At 41.9% G+C, this 18371-nt stretch overlaps 1 protein-coding gene across 3 annotated transcripts in view; it reads right to left on the minus strand.

Annotated features, from left to right (window-relative positions):
* COASY (Coenzyme A synthase) overlaps positions 1–18371 on the minus strand; it is a 639852-nt gene that overhangs the window by 119863 nt on the left and 501618 nt on the right. For all 3 annotated transcript variants that reach the window (XM_077459443.1, XM_077459444.1, XM_077459445.1), the window contains one exon: positions 7776–7873. In XM_077459443.1, the coding sequence (XP_077315569.1) occupies positions 7776–7873 (98 nt within the window). The remainder of the gene's footprint in view (positions 1–7775; positions 7874–18371) is intronic.

Raw genomic sequence — 18371 nt, forward strand, 5'->3', positions numbered from 1 at the left:
CAACCTATCTATTGGTGACAGCAAATGTTGCATCCTTTTATACTTCGATCTCCCACCAATTAGGATACAAAGTGGTGCAACATTCCCTCCACCGAGAATGATTCACAATTATTTTTGGCACAATGGAGCTCATTGGCCATGGGAGCCAAGTTTGCTCCAAGCATGGCCAATCTTTTTGTGTAAAAATGGGAGGAATATGTGATTCTACACAACAGGCGTTCAGAGCTTGTTGTGTGGAAGAGATTAATTGATAACAATTTTTTGCTTGGGATGGCGATGTTGAATCTGTCCAAACTTTTTTTATCCCATTTGAATGACAATGACAGAGGGATTGCCCTTACCCATGGAGTTGAGTTCCACAGAGATCCATTTTTTGGATCTCAATACAAGATGGTGGTATAGTCACCTCAACTTTCTTCAAGCAAACTGATAGAAATGGGTATATCCCTTTGGACTCCTGAACCCATTCCTCATGGCTGACTGCCATACCTAAGGGGCAGTTCCTACATATAAAAAGGAACTACACTAATTCTGTTGATTACATTAGGAAAGCTTTATTCCTGAAAACAAGATTTCTGGCTAAAGGTTATGATGGTAAGGCCATAGACTCCCTTATAATAAAGATCATCAATAAAGATTGTCAGTAACTTTTGGTTGATAGAGTAGTCTCAAGTGCCAATGTAGAGGATTATGACTTAGCCTTTATCACTACATTTTCCAGTCAACATTGGTCAATTAAAATGATCAAAAAACACTGGCCGATCATTAAGAATGACTGGGTGTTAGGTCCTCTTTAGGGGGGCTGCTAATTTGCCGTGAAATCAACATCCATCGAGGTAGAAGGATCACCAAGTGTATTTCAGTTTGCACAGGTGAAACTTACCCCATGAAAACATTTATTACATGCAGGACAAAATGTGCGGTCTACCTTCACAGGTGCCCTCGTGGCCTTGAGTATGTGGGGCACACTATTCATATGCTGCATGTTAGATTAGGGGAACACATATCAAATATCCATAAGGGTTTTGATACACAATTGTGACCCTAGTGGTACCACTTTTGTGGCCCTTGAAAAATATGTACCTCATTGGCGTGGCAGTAATGGCAATCTCTGGGTTTGAGATGAATTGGATATTCAGATTGGGGTCCCACATATCTGGGGGCCTCAATGTGGAGTGGGACATCAACTGCTTATGAGTGGGTTAGTGTATTATTCCCACTCAATCTTATACAGGGAACATTGGATTGATATGCCCACACTGGCAATAATTGCTATATATATGTGTTTCCTACTATGCGTAAGAATAACTTTCACATTGACAGTACATGGAAGTGGGCCGTTTTCTTTCCTACAATTTTTTTATTTATTATTTTAATTTGTAGCATGGACGCCATATTTTCTGGCTACAAGATCGTGATATTTGTATATTAACATAAGCATGGTAAGTTTACTTGGGTGTGCTCAGTTTTTTGATTACTACAAGAGCTGTGCTTTACCTTTCTTATTACATACATTTTTAATCAGCACCTTTGGATCGTTTTATCCGACAAATGGCAGCGCTCCTCTGTACTGCCAATGGATTATTTAGAGCATTGGCGCAGGCTTGTGTACCCCTGACATCACATATCCAGAAATGATCATCAGGACGCTACACACACGCTCTGCGCATGCAGGATCACATTCACACTGATGTGTTTTTACTTTGTTTGGAATTCCAACTTTTTTCTTTTGATTGATCGAGTGACTCTTGTCTTATGGAGCATTGCATTACCCTCCAATAAAAGCCCCCTTATTTTACCAATATTGCACTATTGGAATTTTTTTTCCTTTTATATCTATTTCATTTGCACTTTTATCTGCGGGACCAGAATGGACTGTCACCTATTGCCTGTGGGAACCATCCAGTGGTGAAGGCCCGGTACATTGGGACATCTCTCCAGGCTCCAGTTATCAGGATAAATTTCCAATAGGATATCAGATCCAACAAGCCTTGTATGATCCCCCCTGAATAAGGGTAGTCACTGGATTTCTGGCCTCCTGTCTATCTGTGGTGATGGTCTCTTCCTCCTGGGCCTGACGCAAAATGGACACTCTCCATGCAAGGAGAGAGAGAGGTCGCGGCCTACTGCGCGGTGCATCACATTCCAACCCGGGCGAGAGGGGCCTAGCAGTGCTTGCGGTTCGTCAGACATGCTGTTTTTTTTTTTTTTTTGGGGTGGGAGAACGGACGGACTGGACAGGGTCTGTGTTTTTTTTTTTTTTTTATAATTTTTTTTTCAATTGAACTTTTAAATATTTATTACAATTCAAATTTTTTCATTATTTTTTCTTTTATCAGCTCCGTTTGGGGGGGCTTTGGTGAGATGTCAGGGGTCTAAACAGGCTCCTGACATCTCCCCCCTGGGACAGGGAAAGGAACGATTCCCCAGTCCCTTTCTCTGCAGCCTCAGCTGTATGGCAGATGAATAGCCAGGAGACAGCTGCTCCTGTTCATTCATAAACTGAAGCATTGTAAACAGTTTACGATGCTCAGTTATAATCACAATCGGTGATTCAGAAAAGGAAGGAGCCGGTAGATGACATTTTCCGGCTCTTTGTTCTGCTCTCCATCCTGACAGATCTGGGAGCACAGAGGGGGACCGGAGGAGACAGGGACCTAAGGAGGATACTGATGCAGACTGGAGGAGGATACAGGGGAGGGTCTGGGTTGATCAATGTAGCAGTGGGGGGAGTTCCAATCACCGACCTCCCTGTGTGACTTTCAATAAAGCAACTGAAAGCAGCAGAAGGGAAAGGAGAAGTGACTGTCAGCTGCTTTTTTAAAAGCCACATAGTGAGATTCATGATTGTAACTCACCCTACCGACACACCGATCATCTGAGGCTGCCCAGGTATCGGATTAGGCATCTGAGCATTTTCACTAGTACTCATACAAATGCGGCATTTGCAACCCTAATAAAGATAAAATACGTTCTGCCTTTACAACCACTTTAAGAGACACGCTTTCAATGTTGACTCTTCACACCCTTCAGCACAGGTGGTGTCAGGTAATTTTGGGGATTGTTCCTCTTAAACACTTTCTCAAACCGCTAACACTGAAGCATTGGGTGCGACTTCATTGGACTTAGGGCCACACACAAGCTTCCAATGTTATATATCACTTCTTCCTCTAATTTCTCAACACCAGCTTTTTCTCATGCACCTCCACACAACAGACCCTTCAAAGGGCCCAAGAAGACAGACAATTACATGAAACACCAGGTTGATTCTTTTCTCAGACCATTTGTTGTTAGTTTGCCATTGTATACCAAAGATACCTTACATTTTCCTCAATCTATAGAAAATGTCACTATCCCTCTCCAGGTTTTTATTGTTACCACAGATGTAGAGGCACTTTATTGTTTGATTTCCAATGACAGAAGCCTTCAAGTCATCAGAAATACATTTTTATAAAGCACTGCCCATTCAATGTTTTTGACTTTGTAGTGGAGCTTTATTCTACACCACAATATTTTTTTTGGTTTTTGATGGCTCCCATTTCTTCCAGGTACATGGGGTGGCTATGGGGACTTCCTGTGCCCCCTCCTATGCCAACCTGTACCTGGGGGAATGGGAGCATCATGTTTTGCTTTCTGATAATTTTTACATATTTTCTGAGCACATTTTTCTATGGCTTCATTATATAGCCATTTCCTAAATTGCCCTGTATTTCCACATCTGTGATCAGGTCTGTATTGTTGGTAACCAGTAGATCTAGTAACGCTTTAGCTCTAGTTTGTGCCTCTACCATCTGACCCATGAAATTGTCCTGCAAGATATGTAGGAACTGGCTGAGACCACCTCCTGTGGAAGGGAATGTCACATCCTTGCCGCTCTTACAGTAAAGAGCCCTTTACATATTTTAAGGTTAAACCTCTTTTCTTCTAAATTTTAATGAGTTGCCACGTGTCTTGTTAAACTCCCTTCCATGAGAAAGTTTTATCCCTAGCACCAGTATGGTATTTATGAATTTAAATCATATCCCCTCTCAAGCGTCTCTGCCCCAGAAATAATAAGTTCAGTGCTCGCAACCTTTCTTCATAACTAATGTCCAGACCCTTTACTAGCTTTGATGCCTTTCTTTGCACTCGCTCCATTTCCAGTACATCCTTCCTGAAGACTGGTGCCCAGAACTGGAAAGCATACTCCAGGTGCGGCCGGACCAGAGATTTGTAGAGTGGGAGAATTATCGCTTTATACCTGGCGTTAACCCCTTTTTTTAATGCATTACAATATTCTGTTTGCTTTGTTAGCAGCAGCTTGCATGCCATTGCTGAGACTATCTACTAGGACCCCCAGGTCCTTTTCCATCCTAGATTCCCCTAGAGGTTCTCCCTCTAGTGTATAGCTTGCATTCATATTTTTGCTACCCAAGTGCATTATTTTACATTTTTCTACATTAAACCTCATTTGCCATATTGTTGCCCACCCCATTAATTTGTTCAGATCTTTTTTCAAGGTTTCCTCATTCTGCGGAGAAGTTATTGCCCTGCTTAGCTTAGTATGATTCGCAATTACAGAGATTGAACTATTTACCCCATCCTCCAGGTTGTTTATGTACAAATTAAAGAGAATTGGTCCCAGCACAGAACCCTGTGGGACCCCACTACCCACCCCTGACCATTCTGAGCATTCCCCATTTATCATCACCCTTTGAACTCACCCTTGTAGCCAGTTTTCAATTGTATGGTCCATGCAAATGGACCTTATTTTGCACATTAAATGCTTATGGGGAACTTTGTCAAATGCAGTGGCGTAGCATGGGGGGTGTGGAGGGGGCCGTGGCCCCGGGCGCAACATTTAGGGGGGCGAAATTCTGTCTGCCGCCTCATAAATGTACTTTTCTGTGTCCCCCGCGCTCCGCCATATTCAAACTCTGGCGCACTGTGATTGAGCGTATGGGGTCATGTGCGGTGGCAGGGCTGGCCTAGCCACCATCGCGGTAGATCCTGGAGATGTTCAGTCTCTGGCACCCTGTGATTGGGCGAATGGGGTCATGTGCGTAGGCGGGACTTCAGGAGCAACCTTAACAGGCCAGCCCCGCTGCCGCACATGACCCCCATACGCCCAATCACAGGGCGCCGGAGTTTGAACATGGCAGAGCGTGGGGGACACAAGAAATCATGAATGTGAGCCATGACTGTCTTCGCCACCTCCTCTTCCCTTCAGGACCGATGGAGAACAAAGAGGAGAAGGTAAGGCGTATTCCGGAGGGGCAGGGGTGGGGTTGGACACGGTCTGCGGATAGGGAACAGCCAGCCAGCCAGAGAGAGAGAGAGAGAGAGAGAGAGTAGAAGAGCAGTGCAGTGTAGTGTCAGAATAGGCATACTGTAGGTAGGATAGTGTAGTGGTCAGTACAGTATAGTGGTCAGTACAGTATAGTGGTCAGTACAGTATAGTGGTCAGTACAGTGTAGTGGTCAGTACAGTGTAGTGGTCAGTACAGTGTAGTGGTCAGTATAGTGGTCAGTATAGTGTAGTGTAGCGGACAGTGTAGTATAGTGGTTAGTACAGAGGACATTGTAGTGTAGTGGTCAGTGTAGTGGACAGTATAGTGGTCAGTATAGTGGACAGTATAGTAGTCAGTGTAGTGTAGTGGACAGTATAGTGGTCAGTGTAGTATGGGGGTCAGTATAGTGGACAGTATAATGTAGGGGTCAGTATAGTGGACAGTATAATGTAGGGGTCAGTATAGTGGACAGTATAATGTAGGGGTCAGTATAGTGGACAGTATAATGTAGGGGTCAGTATAGTGGACAGTATAATGTAGTGGTCAGTGTAGTGGACAGTATAGTGTAATGGACAGTATAGTGGTCAATGTTGTGTATTGGACAGTATAGTGGTCAGTGTTGTATAGTGCAGTGGACGGTATAGTGGTCTGTGTAGTGGTCAGTATAGGAATCGGGTTGGTCAGTACTATTATAGGAAGGGAAGGGACAGGACTCGGAGTGCTAAAAGTCCGTAAGTTAGGAGGCACAAATTACTTGCCTTGCCCTGGGCTCTGACAACCCACGCTACGCCACTGGTCAAATGCTTTTGCAAAATCCAGATACACCACGTCGAGCCTTCCTTTATCTAGATGGCAACTCACCTCCTCATAGAAGGTTAATAGATTGGTTTGGCAAGAATGATTCTTCATGGAACCATGCTGATTACTGCTAATACTAAAGTTTTCATGACTAAAATCTTGTATATAGTCCCTGATCATCCCTCCAAGAGCTTGCACTATTGATGATGGGCTAACTGGGCTGTAATTCCCAGGGATGTATTTTGGGCTCTTTTTTTAAATATTGGTGCTACTTTGACTTTTCTCCAATCCGCTGGTACCATTCCAGTCAGTAAAAATTAGGGACAATGGTCTGGCAATTGCTTGACTGAGTTTCCCAAGTACCCTTGGGTGCAAGCCATCCGGTCCCAGTGATTTTTTAATGTTAAATTTCCCAAGTCTAATTTTGTCCTCTGTTAGCCATGAGGGTGCTTCCTGTGATGTGTCACAAGGATAAACACTGCAGTTTTGGTTACTGAAGCACCCGTGAAGACTGAGAAGAATAAATTCAATACCTTCGCCATCTACCCATGCTTTGTAACTACATGTCCTTCCTCGTTCTTTATGAAGCCAATATGGTCTGTCCTCCCTTTTTTACTGTTTACACACAAAGAATTTCTTGGAATTTCTTTTGCTCTCCTCTGCTATGTGTCTTTTGTGTTCTATCTCAGCTGCCCTAACTGCACCCTTACATTTCTTGTTGCATTCTTTATAAAGTTTGAATGCTGATGATGATCCTTCAACCTTGTACTTTTTGAAGGCCTTCTCTTTTGCTTTTATATACATTTTTACATTGGCATTAAGAATTCAGGACTTTTGTTCGCTCTTTTAAATGTATTACCCAATGGGATGCACTGGCTAATGCCCTTATTTAATATGCTCTTAAAGCAAACCCATCTCTCCTCCGTGTTTTTTTCTTAAAGTTTTATCTCAAATTATATCTTCTAGCAAGGATCATAGTTTAGGGAAATAGGCTCTTTTGAAATTCAGTGACTTTGTATTTCCCTTACGTTTCCTATTTATGCGATTTATACTGAAACCAACTGACCTGTGATCGCTGTTTCCTAAATTGCCCCGTATTTCCACATCCGTGATCAGGTCTGTATTGTTGGTAATCAGTAGATCTAGTAACGCTTTAACTCTAGTTTGTGCCTCTACCATCTGACCCATGAAATTGTCCTGCAAGACATTTAGGAGCTGGCGAGCCTTAGACGAATGTTTGTTTACCTCCACCCAGTCTACGTCTGGATAATTAAAATCCCCCATTATAACACTTCCCCTTGTTATTATATTATCACCATTAATATCAGCTTTAACAGAATAACCCATTAAAGTAACAGACAAGATAGTACATATTTATAATTTAAGTAGTGGGAAGTCAAAACCACCCCTATTTATTTCAATGGGGATCTAAGGGCTTTATCTTGGAATTGAACACTGAACCTCATTTATTCTTTATGCTAGCTGCAGACGTGGACTCAATTGTTATACGTCATGCGTGTACATTGCGAATTTTGAATGTTGGTATATAGTGGTTTGTGATTTTTGCACTTTATTTTTGAGAGATTATACAGAAAAGCTTTGCATGCATAAGTTTTTATTCAAAGTTGCACAGCCAGATAAATAAAAACAGGGAAGAGGAAAGAAAATAAAGACAAAGTGGATATGAAAGAAAAGAAAATACACTTACTTCTTGTTCTGGTATGATCACTGTCCAAATTTCATGAACCATATTATCCCATCCAGCTTCTAACAAAACAGCAGCATCCATCACACAGACTGGGATTCCTGGGTTATAGAAGATAGTTTTAAAAGGGATGCTTCATAAAAAGTGGAGGGAAGGCAGAAAGGCAGTGTTACTTGCATAGTCAGTCATGCAAAGCAATGTCAATATTGTTGTCAGAATTCTGTCAGATTTTCTATTACAATCTGCTGAATAATGTGCTAGTTGTGGGATCATTTGGAACATACATGTTAAGATCCTTGCAACATAGAAATGAGTATCATTGTTTTTGGACTGAAGGTGTCACTGGCATTAATTTTTTTTTACTGCATATGATTATTTGAAAAAGTAAAACAAAGTAAATTAAACTTAACCCTAAACACATTACCCCAAATCAAAAATAATCTGAAAACACAACTGCAGACTTGACCCTGCCCCATTTATTTGACCCCTGTAACGACATATTTGGCGAACCATCGCAGTTTGCTACCGAAGTGACGTTCTGACACCGCCATCTTGCTACATCCCACACTCGCCCACAGAAAGGATACACTAAGAAGGGGGAAAGCGGACATGTTGCAACACCCACCGGAGTTTTGCATTTTACACTAAAAGTGATAAAAACCCAAAACTCTGTAGAAAAGCAGCATTATGCTGAGTTAAGTGACCAAGGTGTAGATGATTACAAGTGTCATAGCAGCATCAATCTAATACTGACTGGGCCTAAGGGTATCTCTGGGAACCTAAGTAAAATAGCATTCCCTTAGAGAGAAAGAGGTTCATAAAGACGTAGATGGCTGTAGGGTTATAGTGCATCACCATACGTAGTCCATCCGGACCATTTGTTATGAAAAATATGCATGGTGTCCAGTATAGTGTAATGGATCTGTTACATTAATTAAACCACTTTCAGACTGGACCATTTTGCTGGTCAATGACCAGAGGTCTTCTTACAATTTGGCACTGCGCTGCTTTAACTGGTAATTGCGCAGTCATGCAATGTTGTACCCAAACAAAATTTGTGTCCTTTTTTTCCCACAAACATAGCTTTCTTTTAAAGGTATTTGATTCACTCTGCGATTTTTATTTTTTGCGATATAAACGTAAAAAGACTGAAAATTTAGAAAAAAAATGATATTTTCTACTTTGTGTTATTAGAAAAATCCAAAAAACTCAATTTTAGTCATATATTTAGGCCAAAATGTATTCAGCCACATGTCTTTGGTAAAAAAAAAGTAAATAAGCGTATATATATTGGTTTGCGCAAAAGTTGTCACGTCTACAAACTAAGGTACATTTTCTGGAATTTACGCAGCTTTTAGTTTATGACTGCTTATCTCATTTCTTGAGGTGCTAAAATGGCAGGGAAGTACAAACCCCCTCCAAATTACCCCATTTTGGAAAGTAGACACCCCAAGGAAATTGATAAGAGGCATGTTGAGCCCATTGAATATTTAATTTTTTTGCCCCAAGCGATTGAATGACAAAAAAACATTTTTTTTTTTTTTTTTACAAAAAGTTGTCACTAAATGATATATTGCTCACAAATGCCATGGGCATATGTGAAATTACACCCCAAAATAAATTCTGCTGCTTTTCCTGAGTACGGGGATACCACATGTGTGGGACTTTTTGGGAGCCTAGCCGCGTACGGGGCCCCGAAAACCAAGCACCGCCTTCAGGATTTCTAAGGGTGCAAATTTTTGATTTCACGCCTCACTACCAATCGCAGTTTGGAAGGCCATAAAATGCCAAGATGGCACAACCCCCCCCCCCCCCACAAATGACCCATTTTGGAAAGTAGGCACCCTAAGCTATTTTCTGAGAGGCAGGTTGAGTCCATAGAATATTTTATATTTTGCCTCAAGTTGTGGGAATATGACAAACTTTTTTTTTTTTTTTTGCCCAAAGTTGTCACTACATGATAGATTGCTCAAACATGCCATGGGCATATGTGGAATCACACCCCAAAATAAATTATGCTGCTTCTCCTGAGTACAGGGATACCACATGTGTGGGACTTTTTGGAAGCCTAGGCGCGTACGGGGCCCCGAAATCCAAGCACCGCCTTCAGGATTTCTAAAGCCCCATACACACTATCAGATTATCTGCTGACTTTTTCCTTCAGATTTACCAAAACCATATAATATGAGGACAAACCTTAGGAGTTTCAATGTGTATGCAATCAGGCAGACCCTTCTACTACATGGTTTTGGTAAATCTGAAGGAAAAACTCAGCAGATAATCTGATAGTGTGTATGGGGCTTTAGGGTGTAAATTTTTGATTTCACGCCTCACTACCTATCACAGTTTTGAAGGCCATAAAATGCCAATATGGCACAAACCCCCCCCCCCAAATGACCCGATTTTGAAAAGTAGATTATTTGCAGCTCTCATTTGTTTTTGAAAATGAAGAAAAAAAAAGAAAAATGTATATTTTTTTTCTTTCTTTCAATACTTTGTGAGAAAAATCAAGGTCTGAAAAATACTCACCATACCTCTCGGCAAATAGCTTGGGGTGTCTCCTTTCCAAAATGGGGTCACTTGGGGGGATTTTGTGCTATCTAGGCATTCCATGGCCTCCGAAACTGTGATAGGCAGTGAGGAATAAAATCTAAAATTTACACCCTTAGAAAGCCTGAAGGTGGTGCTTGGATTTTGGGGTACCGTATGCGGTTAGGCTACCAAAAGGTCTCACACTTGTGGTATCTTCGTACTCAGGAGAAGCAACAGAATGTATTTTGGGGTGTAATTTCACATATAACCATGGCATGTTTGAGCAATATATCATTTAATGACAACTTTGTGCAAAAAATAAATAAAAAATAAATAATAATGTATTTTTTCCGCAACTTGTGTCAAAATATAAAATATTCCATGGACTCGACATGCCTCTCAGCAAATAGCTTGGGGGGTCTACTTTCTAAAATGGGGTCATTTGGGGGGGTTTTGAACTGTCCTGGCATTTTATGCACAACATTTAGAAGCTTATGTCACACATCACCCACTCTTCTAAACATTTGAAGACAAAGCCCTTTGACACTTTTTGTTTACATGAAAAAATATATTTTTTTTTTGCAAGAAAATTACTTTGAACCGCCAAACATTAAGTATTTTTTTAAAAGCAAAGGTCCTACAGATTAAAATGGTGGGTGTTTTATTTATTTTTTCACACGGTATTTGCGCAGCGATTTTTCAAACGCATTTTTTGGGGAAAAAACATACTTTTTAAAATTTTAATGCACTAAAAATCACTATATTCCCTAAATGTTTGATGAAATAAAAAATATGATCTTAGGCCGAGTACGTGGATACCAAACACGACATGCTTTAAAATTGCGCAGAAACATGCAGCGGCTTGTGTCTGACGTTGCGCCTTAGCAGGGGGGGGACAGGGGTGTGTTTTTTTTTATTTTTTTATTATTTCTTTTGCTTTTTTATTTTATTTTTAAACTGTTCCTTTCATATATATATATATATATATATATATATATATATATATATATATATATATATATATTAGCATTTTTATAGTTGTATCAGGGAATGTAAATATCCCCTATGATTGCAATAGGTAGTGACAGGTACTCTTTTTTGAAAAAATGAGGGTCTATCAGACCCTAGATCTCTCCTCTGCCCTCAAAGCATCTGGCCACACCAAGATCTGTGTGATAAAATGCTTTCCCAAATTCCCAATGGCGCTGTTTACATCCCGCAAAATCTAAGTCATGAAATGCTCGTAGCTTCCGATTTCTTAGACCATAGAGATGATTGGAGCCATTCTGGTCTCTGAACAGCTCTATGGTCAGCTGGCGGAACCACAGGCTGCATTCTCAGGTTCCCTGTTGGGACAGGAGAGCCTGAGAAAACCATGGAAGATGGTGGGGGAGACATTCCTTCCCACTGCTTGTAAAAGCAGTCTAGAGGCTAATTAGCTGCTAGGATTGCTTTTACATAAAAGCTGACCGCTGGCTGAAAACAATGATACTAAGATGATACCTAAACCTGCAGGCATCATTCTGGTATAAGCACTCAAAGTCCAACAACATACCAGTACGTTGCTGGAACTGGTTGGGCATATATTGTAATTTTTTTTCATGCAGCCTGTGGGTTGAACGAAAAAAAAAATTGATTGGTGGGTATGCCCACCATTAGAATACCTCCCTTCATCCACCCACTTCTAATGGTGGGCATACATGCACCATTTATATATGCCGAAACATGGGGGCATCCTCCCGCAAAAGTTAGGAGCAAATCGCTCCTCCACCCCTTCTGCCCCCATGCTTCGGTATATATGCTCTTTTTTAACTGTGGTGGTGAAATCACCTCCGACAGTGCTGGAGTCACGGCTTTATGTATCGTGGGAGCAAACGCTGTTGCTGTCAAGATAAATAAATCCACGTTACAGCTGAATGGCGTACCTGAAAACAAAAAATGGTTAACAATAAAACATTGCAGAATAGAATACAGTACAAAGGAGCAGAACAATAGAGAGAGAATAGAGAGAGAGAACAATAAAACGACAACTATTTTTGTTTTTTTTTTATTTTATATCTTTTTTGTTTTTTTAATTTTTTACTTTTTTTTATACACTTTATGTAACTTTAACAGTTCTGTTGTAACGGTTCCAGCGGTTTGGGTCTCTCAAAATGCGATGGGATCTTGGGAGACCCTGTGAACGTGTGCCTAGCCTGTGCAATGCTGTACCCTACTCTAAAACTCAACTAGTTCATGGTAGCGTTCAAAACATTCACCAATGCAAAGACCAGGATTGTCAGGACAGAGGGGACAATAATGACGGGCGTCACGCCTATATCCGCGCTTTCTGCAGACACATTTTCTTTGGGGGGCTCGTTGGGTAGGGGTACGCGGGAGGACATAAGGATAATGCCTCTTATGCAGCCGGCTTACTGCATTTGGTTGGAAAAGGTGAGGTGGAGCACTGTCTGGATACAGAAGGGCTCTGACAATATCCTCCTGGAATTGAACTAGTTCCTGACCGCCGGCCGTCCAATGACAGCCAGGCGGTGCACCTATTGCGGCGGGAAGCCGTCATATGATGGCCTCCCGTTTAAACAGGGAATGCGCGTGATCGTGCGCGCGCACCCCTGTTTCTTCGGTGGTGGCGTGTCACGGAGACACCGCTCGCCACCGAAGGGGGTGAACAGCCATTGGTTATGGCTGTTTACCACGTGATCGGCCATGATGAAGTCACGGGCGATCACAGATGGTCACACCCGACTGTGTACGGCGCATGCGCGCGATCGTGAGTGCGCTGTGCGTGCACGTCGGTGGCGGCGTGTTCCCCGGGAACACTGCTCGTCACCGATGCTGGCAAACAGCCATTGGCCGGCTGTTTACCCACGTGAAAGGATCACAGCCGATCACTAAAATGTAAACAAACCGCGGTAACGAGATGTTACCGGGTTCTCCTCCTCACACACCGATCGTGTGTGAGGAGGAGATTGCGGTAACATCTCGTTACCGCCTACAGTACACATCAAGCACACTGATTCCCCCCCCCCAATAAAGAGGACCTGTCACCACCCCTCATAGTACCTGTCAATCACAGTCCATCAGAGTACCTGTCACAGTCCATCAGAGTATTTGAGTACCTGTCACAGCCCATCAGAGTACCCGAGTACCTGTCCCAGTCCATCTGGGTACCCGAGTACCTGTCCCAGTCCATCTGGGTAGCCGAGTACCTGTCACGGTCCATCAGGATACTCGAGTACCTGTCACAGTCCATCATGGTACCCGAGTACCTGTCACAGCCCATCAAAGTACCCGAGTACCTGTCACAGCCCATCAAAGTACCCGAGTACCTGTCACAGCCCATCAAAGTACCCGAGTAGCTGTCACAGCCCATCAAAGTACCCGAGTACCTGTCACGGTTAATCCGAGTACCTGTCACAGCCCATCTGAGTACCCGAGTACTTGTCACAGCCCATCTGAGTACCCGAGTACCTGTCCCAGTCCATCTGAATACCCGAGTACCTGTCCCAGTCCATCTGAATACCAGAGTACCTGTCCAGGTCCATCTGAGTACCCGAGTACCTATCACAGTTCATCTGAGTACCTGTCACAGTTCATCTGAGTACCCGAGTACCTGTCACAGTCCATATGAGTACCTGTCACTGCCCTTCAGAGTACCCAAATACCTGTCACCAGGCCATCAGAGTACCCGAGTACCTGTCACCAGGCCATCAGAGTACCCGAGTACCTGTCACCAGTCCATCAGAATACCCGAGTACCTGTCACCAGGCCATCAGAGTACCCAAGTACCTGCCACCAGGCCATCAGAGTACCAGAGTACCTATCTCCAGCCCATCAGAGTACCTGAGTACCTATTTGCAGCCCATGCCTCATAGAATATACGTTGGGGTGTTTGCTTTCCAAAATGGGGTCATTTTGTAGGTAATTTCACTGTCCTGGTGGTCCAGGACCTTCAAAAGTGTGATGGGTAGGAATGAAATGAGATGTGTTATTTATGCTCCTAGAACGCCTGAACGTACTACTTCAATGTTCGGCCTCTCTATGTGACCACGCTGTGTAAAAGTCCTACACATGTGGTATCGCAATACTCGGGAAGAGTAGCAGAATGTATTTTGGGGTGTCATTTTTGCGATATACATGCTATGTGTTAGAAATATCTTATAAATTGACAATTTTGTGTAAAATAAAATGCGTTTTAATTTTTTTCCACATATTCCAAAAACTTCTGGAAAAAAATTAACCGTTCAAAAGACTCATTATGCCTCACAGATTATACGTTGGGGTGTTTGCTTTCCAAAATGGGGTCATTTTATGGGAAATTCCATTGTCCTCGTACTCCAGGGCCTTCAAAAATGTAATAGGTGGTTGAGAAATGAGATGCGCCATTTTTGCTCGTAGAACGTCTGAAGGTACTACATCAATGTTGGTGCTCTGTATGTGGCCAGGCTGTGTAAAAGTCTCACACATGTGGTATTGCCGTACTCGGGAAGAGTAGCAGAATGTATTTTGGGGTGTAATTTGTTGTATGCATATGCTGTGTGTGAGAAATAACCTGATAATATGACAATTTTGTAAAAAAAAAAATAATAAAAAAAATGACAACTTAAAAAACCTCACCATGCTACTTAATACCTTGGAATGTCTACTTTGTAAAAAGGGGTCATTTGGGGGGTATTTGTACTTTCCTGACTTGTTAGTGTCTTAAGAAATGAGGTACACCTGATGTACTGAAGGCCTGATCAGATGTGATCAATTTTCAGCGACTGGCACCATAGTTTGTAGACTCTATAACTTTCACAAAGACCAAATAATATACACTAATGTGGGTTATTTTTACCAAAGATAGGTAACAGTATAAATTTTGGCCAAAATTTATGAAGAAAAATTACTAATTAGCAAAAATTTTTGACAGAAACAAAGAAAAAGGCATTTTTTTCACAAAATGTACGTTTTATTTTATTTATAGCACAAAAAATAAAAAACCCACTAGTGATTAAATACCACTAAAAGAAAGCTCTATTTGTGTGGAAAAAAGGACGCAAGTTTCATATGGGTACAGTGTTGGATGACTGAGTAATTGTCATTCAAACCGTGAGAGCGCTGAAAGCTGAAAATTGGTCTGGTCAGGAAGGGGGTGTAAGTGCACTGTATTGAGGTGGGTAACCACTTCAGCCCCGGACCAATAAACACCCTAAGGACCAGAGGTCTTTTTCCAATTTCGCACTGCGCTGCTTTAACTGGTAATTGCGCGGTCATGCAATATTGCACCCAAACGAAATTTGCGTCCTTTTCTTCCCACAAATAGAGCTTTCTTTTAAAGGTATTTGATTGCCTCTGCGATTTTTTTTTTTTGCGATATAAATGGAAAAAGAGCGAAATTTAAAAAAAAAATATATATATTTTCTTCTTTTTGTTATAAGAAAAATCGAATAAACTAAATTTTAGTCATACATTGAGGGCAAAATGTATTCAGCCACATGTCTTTAGTAAAAAAAAAATGTCAATAAGCGTATATTTTTTGGTTTGCGCAAAAGTTATAGCGTCTACAAACTAGAGTACATTTTCTGGAATTTACACAGCTTTTAATTTATGACTGCCTATCTCATTTCTTGAGGTGCTAAAATGGCAGGGCAGTACAAACCCCCCCCCCCAAATGACCCCATTTTGGAAAGTAGACACCCCAAGGAAATTGCTGATGGGTATGTTGAGCCCATTGAATATTTATTTTTTTTGTCCTAAGGGATTGAATAATGACAAAAAAATAAATAAATAAAAATTTACAAAAAGTTGTCACTAAATGATATATTGCTCACACATGTCATGGTTATATGTGGAATTGCACCCCAAAATATATTCCGCTACTTCTCCCGAGTATGGGGATACCACATGTGTGGAACTTTTTGGGAGTCTAGTCGCGCACGGCACCCCGAAATCCAATCACCACCTTCAGGATTTCTAAGGGTGCAAATTTTTGATTTAACTCCTCACTACCTATCACAGTTTCGAAGGCCATAAAATGCCAAAATAGCACAAAACCCCCCAAAATGACCCCATTTTGGAAAGTAGACACCCCAAGCTATTTACTGAGAGGCATGTTGAGTCCATGGAATATTTTATATTTTGCCACAAGTTGCAGGAATATTACAAACTTTTTTTTTTTTACACAAAGTTGTCACTAAATGATATATTGCTCACACATGCTATGGGCAGAAGTCAAATTACACCCCAAAATAAATTCTGCTGCTTCTCCCGAGTACGGGGATACCACATGTGGGGGACTTTTTGGGAGCCTAGCCACGTACGGGAACCCGAAAACCAAGCACTGCCTTCCGGATTTAAATATAAAATGCTACCAAAAAAACTGTTAGCGATCGCAGGGATCAGGCCTGACTCTGCGATCGCTGCAGTTATGTGTTTAGTGTTTTGTAAGTGACAGTGATCGATCGATACTGCACTTGGGTGGGCTGGGCAGAGGGGCAAAACGCAGGTGCTAGCAGGTATCTGGGCTGATCCCGCTAACAATGCGTTTTTTTGGAACCCTGAACTGCTGGGGACGCTAGTATAGATCTGATCAGATCAGATATTGATCTGTTCAGATTCTATACCACTACGGGAGGTGTATGCTTTGCGCGTGGGTGTTAGCGGTACTGGCACTAACCTAGCGCTGCCTGGGGCGACGCAGACCCTGACCCTAAAACCTAATTGATATCACCCGCCGGGTGATCAGGGGGTTAAACCTTTATTGGGTAATAAATGGTGGGTGCCCTGATGCTATAAAAAGCAAACTAACCAGAGTCACCCGTAACACTTATACGATGATCACTGGTGAAAGGGTTAACTAGGGGCAATCAGGGGGTTCAAATTTTTATTAGGTAGTATATGGGGGTCCCTGGCGCTATATAAAAACCTGACGGGGAACCTAAATAACTAACTGGCTAACCAGCGTCACCAGTGACACTTATACTGTGATCGCTGGTGAAAGGGTTAACTAGGGGCAATCAGGGGGTTAAAACCATTATTGGGTAGTATATCGGGGTACCTAGCGCTATAAAAACCTGGCGGTGAACCTAAAAAAATAACTAGCTACCTAGCGACAGTAGCGACACTAATGCAGCGATCAGAAAAATGATCGCTTAGTGACAGTGGCAAAAGGGGGTGAAAGGGTTAACTAGGGGCAATCAAAACAAACCCACTAAATATCTAGCCAGGATGCTCCAAAAGAAAAAAGCTACGAACTACATAGAGAAAATTCAAACAGAAACCGGGGACATGGTATACTCTTCAAAAGAAATAGCCGAATCATTCAAAACATACTACGGGAAATTATATGCGGTAAAAAACAACCTGATGAATAAAGAAGGTAAACTAAAAGAAATCGAAAAATATTTAAATAAGGCGAGACTCCCCAGGATCAGTGAAATTGATAAAGAATATTTAGAAAACCCCATAACGGAAGCAGAAATAAATGAGGCATTAGCGGAATCAGCCCCTGGGAAAAGCCCAGGACCAGACGGTCTGACAATTAGTTACTATAAGAGGTTTAAGAATATCCTAGTACCGAAACTCTGTAAGTATATGAACGGGATTGGGACAGAGTACGCCATGAGTAAAGAGGCGCTATCTGCCTCAATAACGATCATACGGAAAGAAGGAAAAGACGAGACCAAGTGCGCAAGTTACAGACCAATATCACTCCTAAATGAGGATACTAAAATGTTTGCTAAGGTATTAGCAAATAGAATGAAAAAAGTAATGAATACTCTAGTACATCCGGATCAGACTGGGTTTATCCCCGGGAGAGAGGGAAAGGATAATGGGGTGAGAACCTTATTGATTCTATCTCAAAGGAAGAAGACGGAACCCCCGGCGTTACTATTATCAACAGATGCCCAAAAGGCCTTTGATAGAGTCGATTGGGGATTTATGTTCCAGACAATGGATAAAATGGGCATTGGCCCTAGGATGGCCAAATGGATTAAAATGATGTATGATCACCCGACAGCGACTGTAAACATCAACGGGTTGCCCTCCTCTTCCTTTGAGATGGAAAATGGGACCAGACAGGGA

This window comes from Lithobates pipiens, unplaced genomic scaffold, assembly GCF_037356315.1.
Source record: "Lithobates pipiens isolate NorthernLeopardFrog02 unplaced genomic scaffold, aLitPip1_a1.2 Scaffold_28, whole genome shotgun sequence".
In the NCBI taxonomy this organism is placed as follows: domain Eukaryota; kingdom Metazoa; phylum Chordata; class Amphibia; order Anura; family Ranidae; genus Lithobates; species Lithobates pipiens.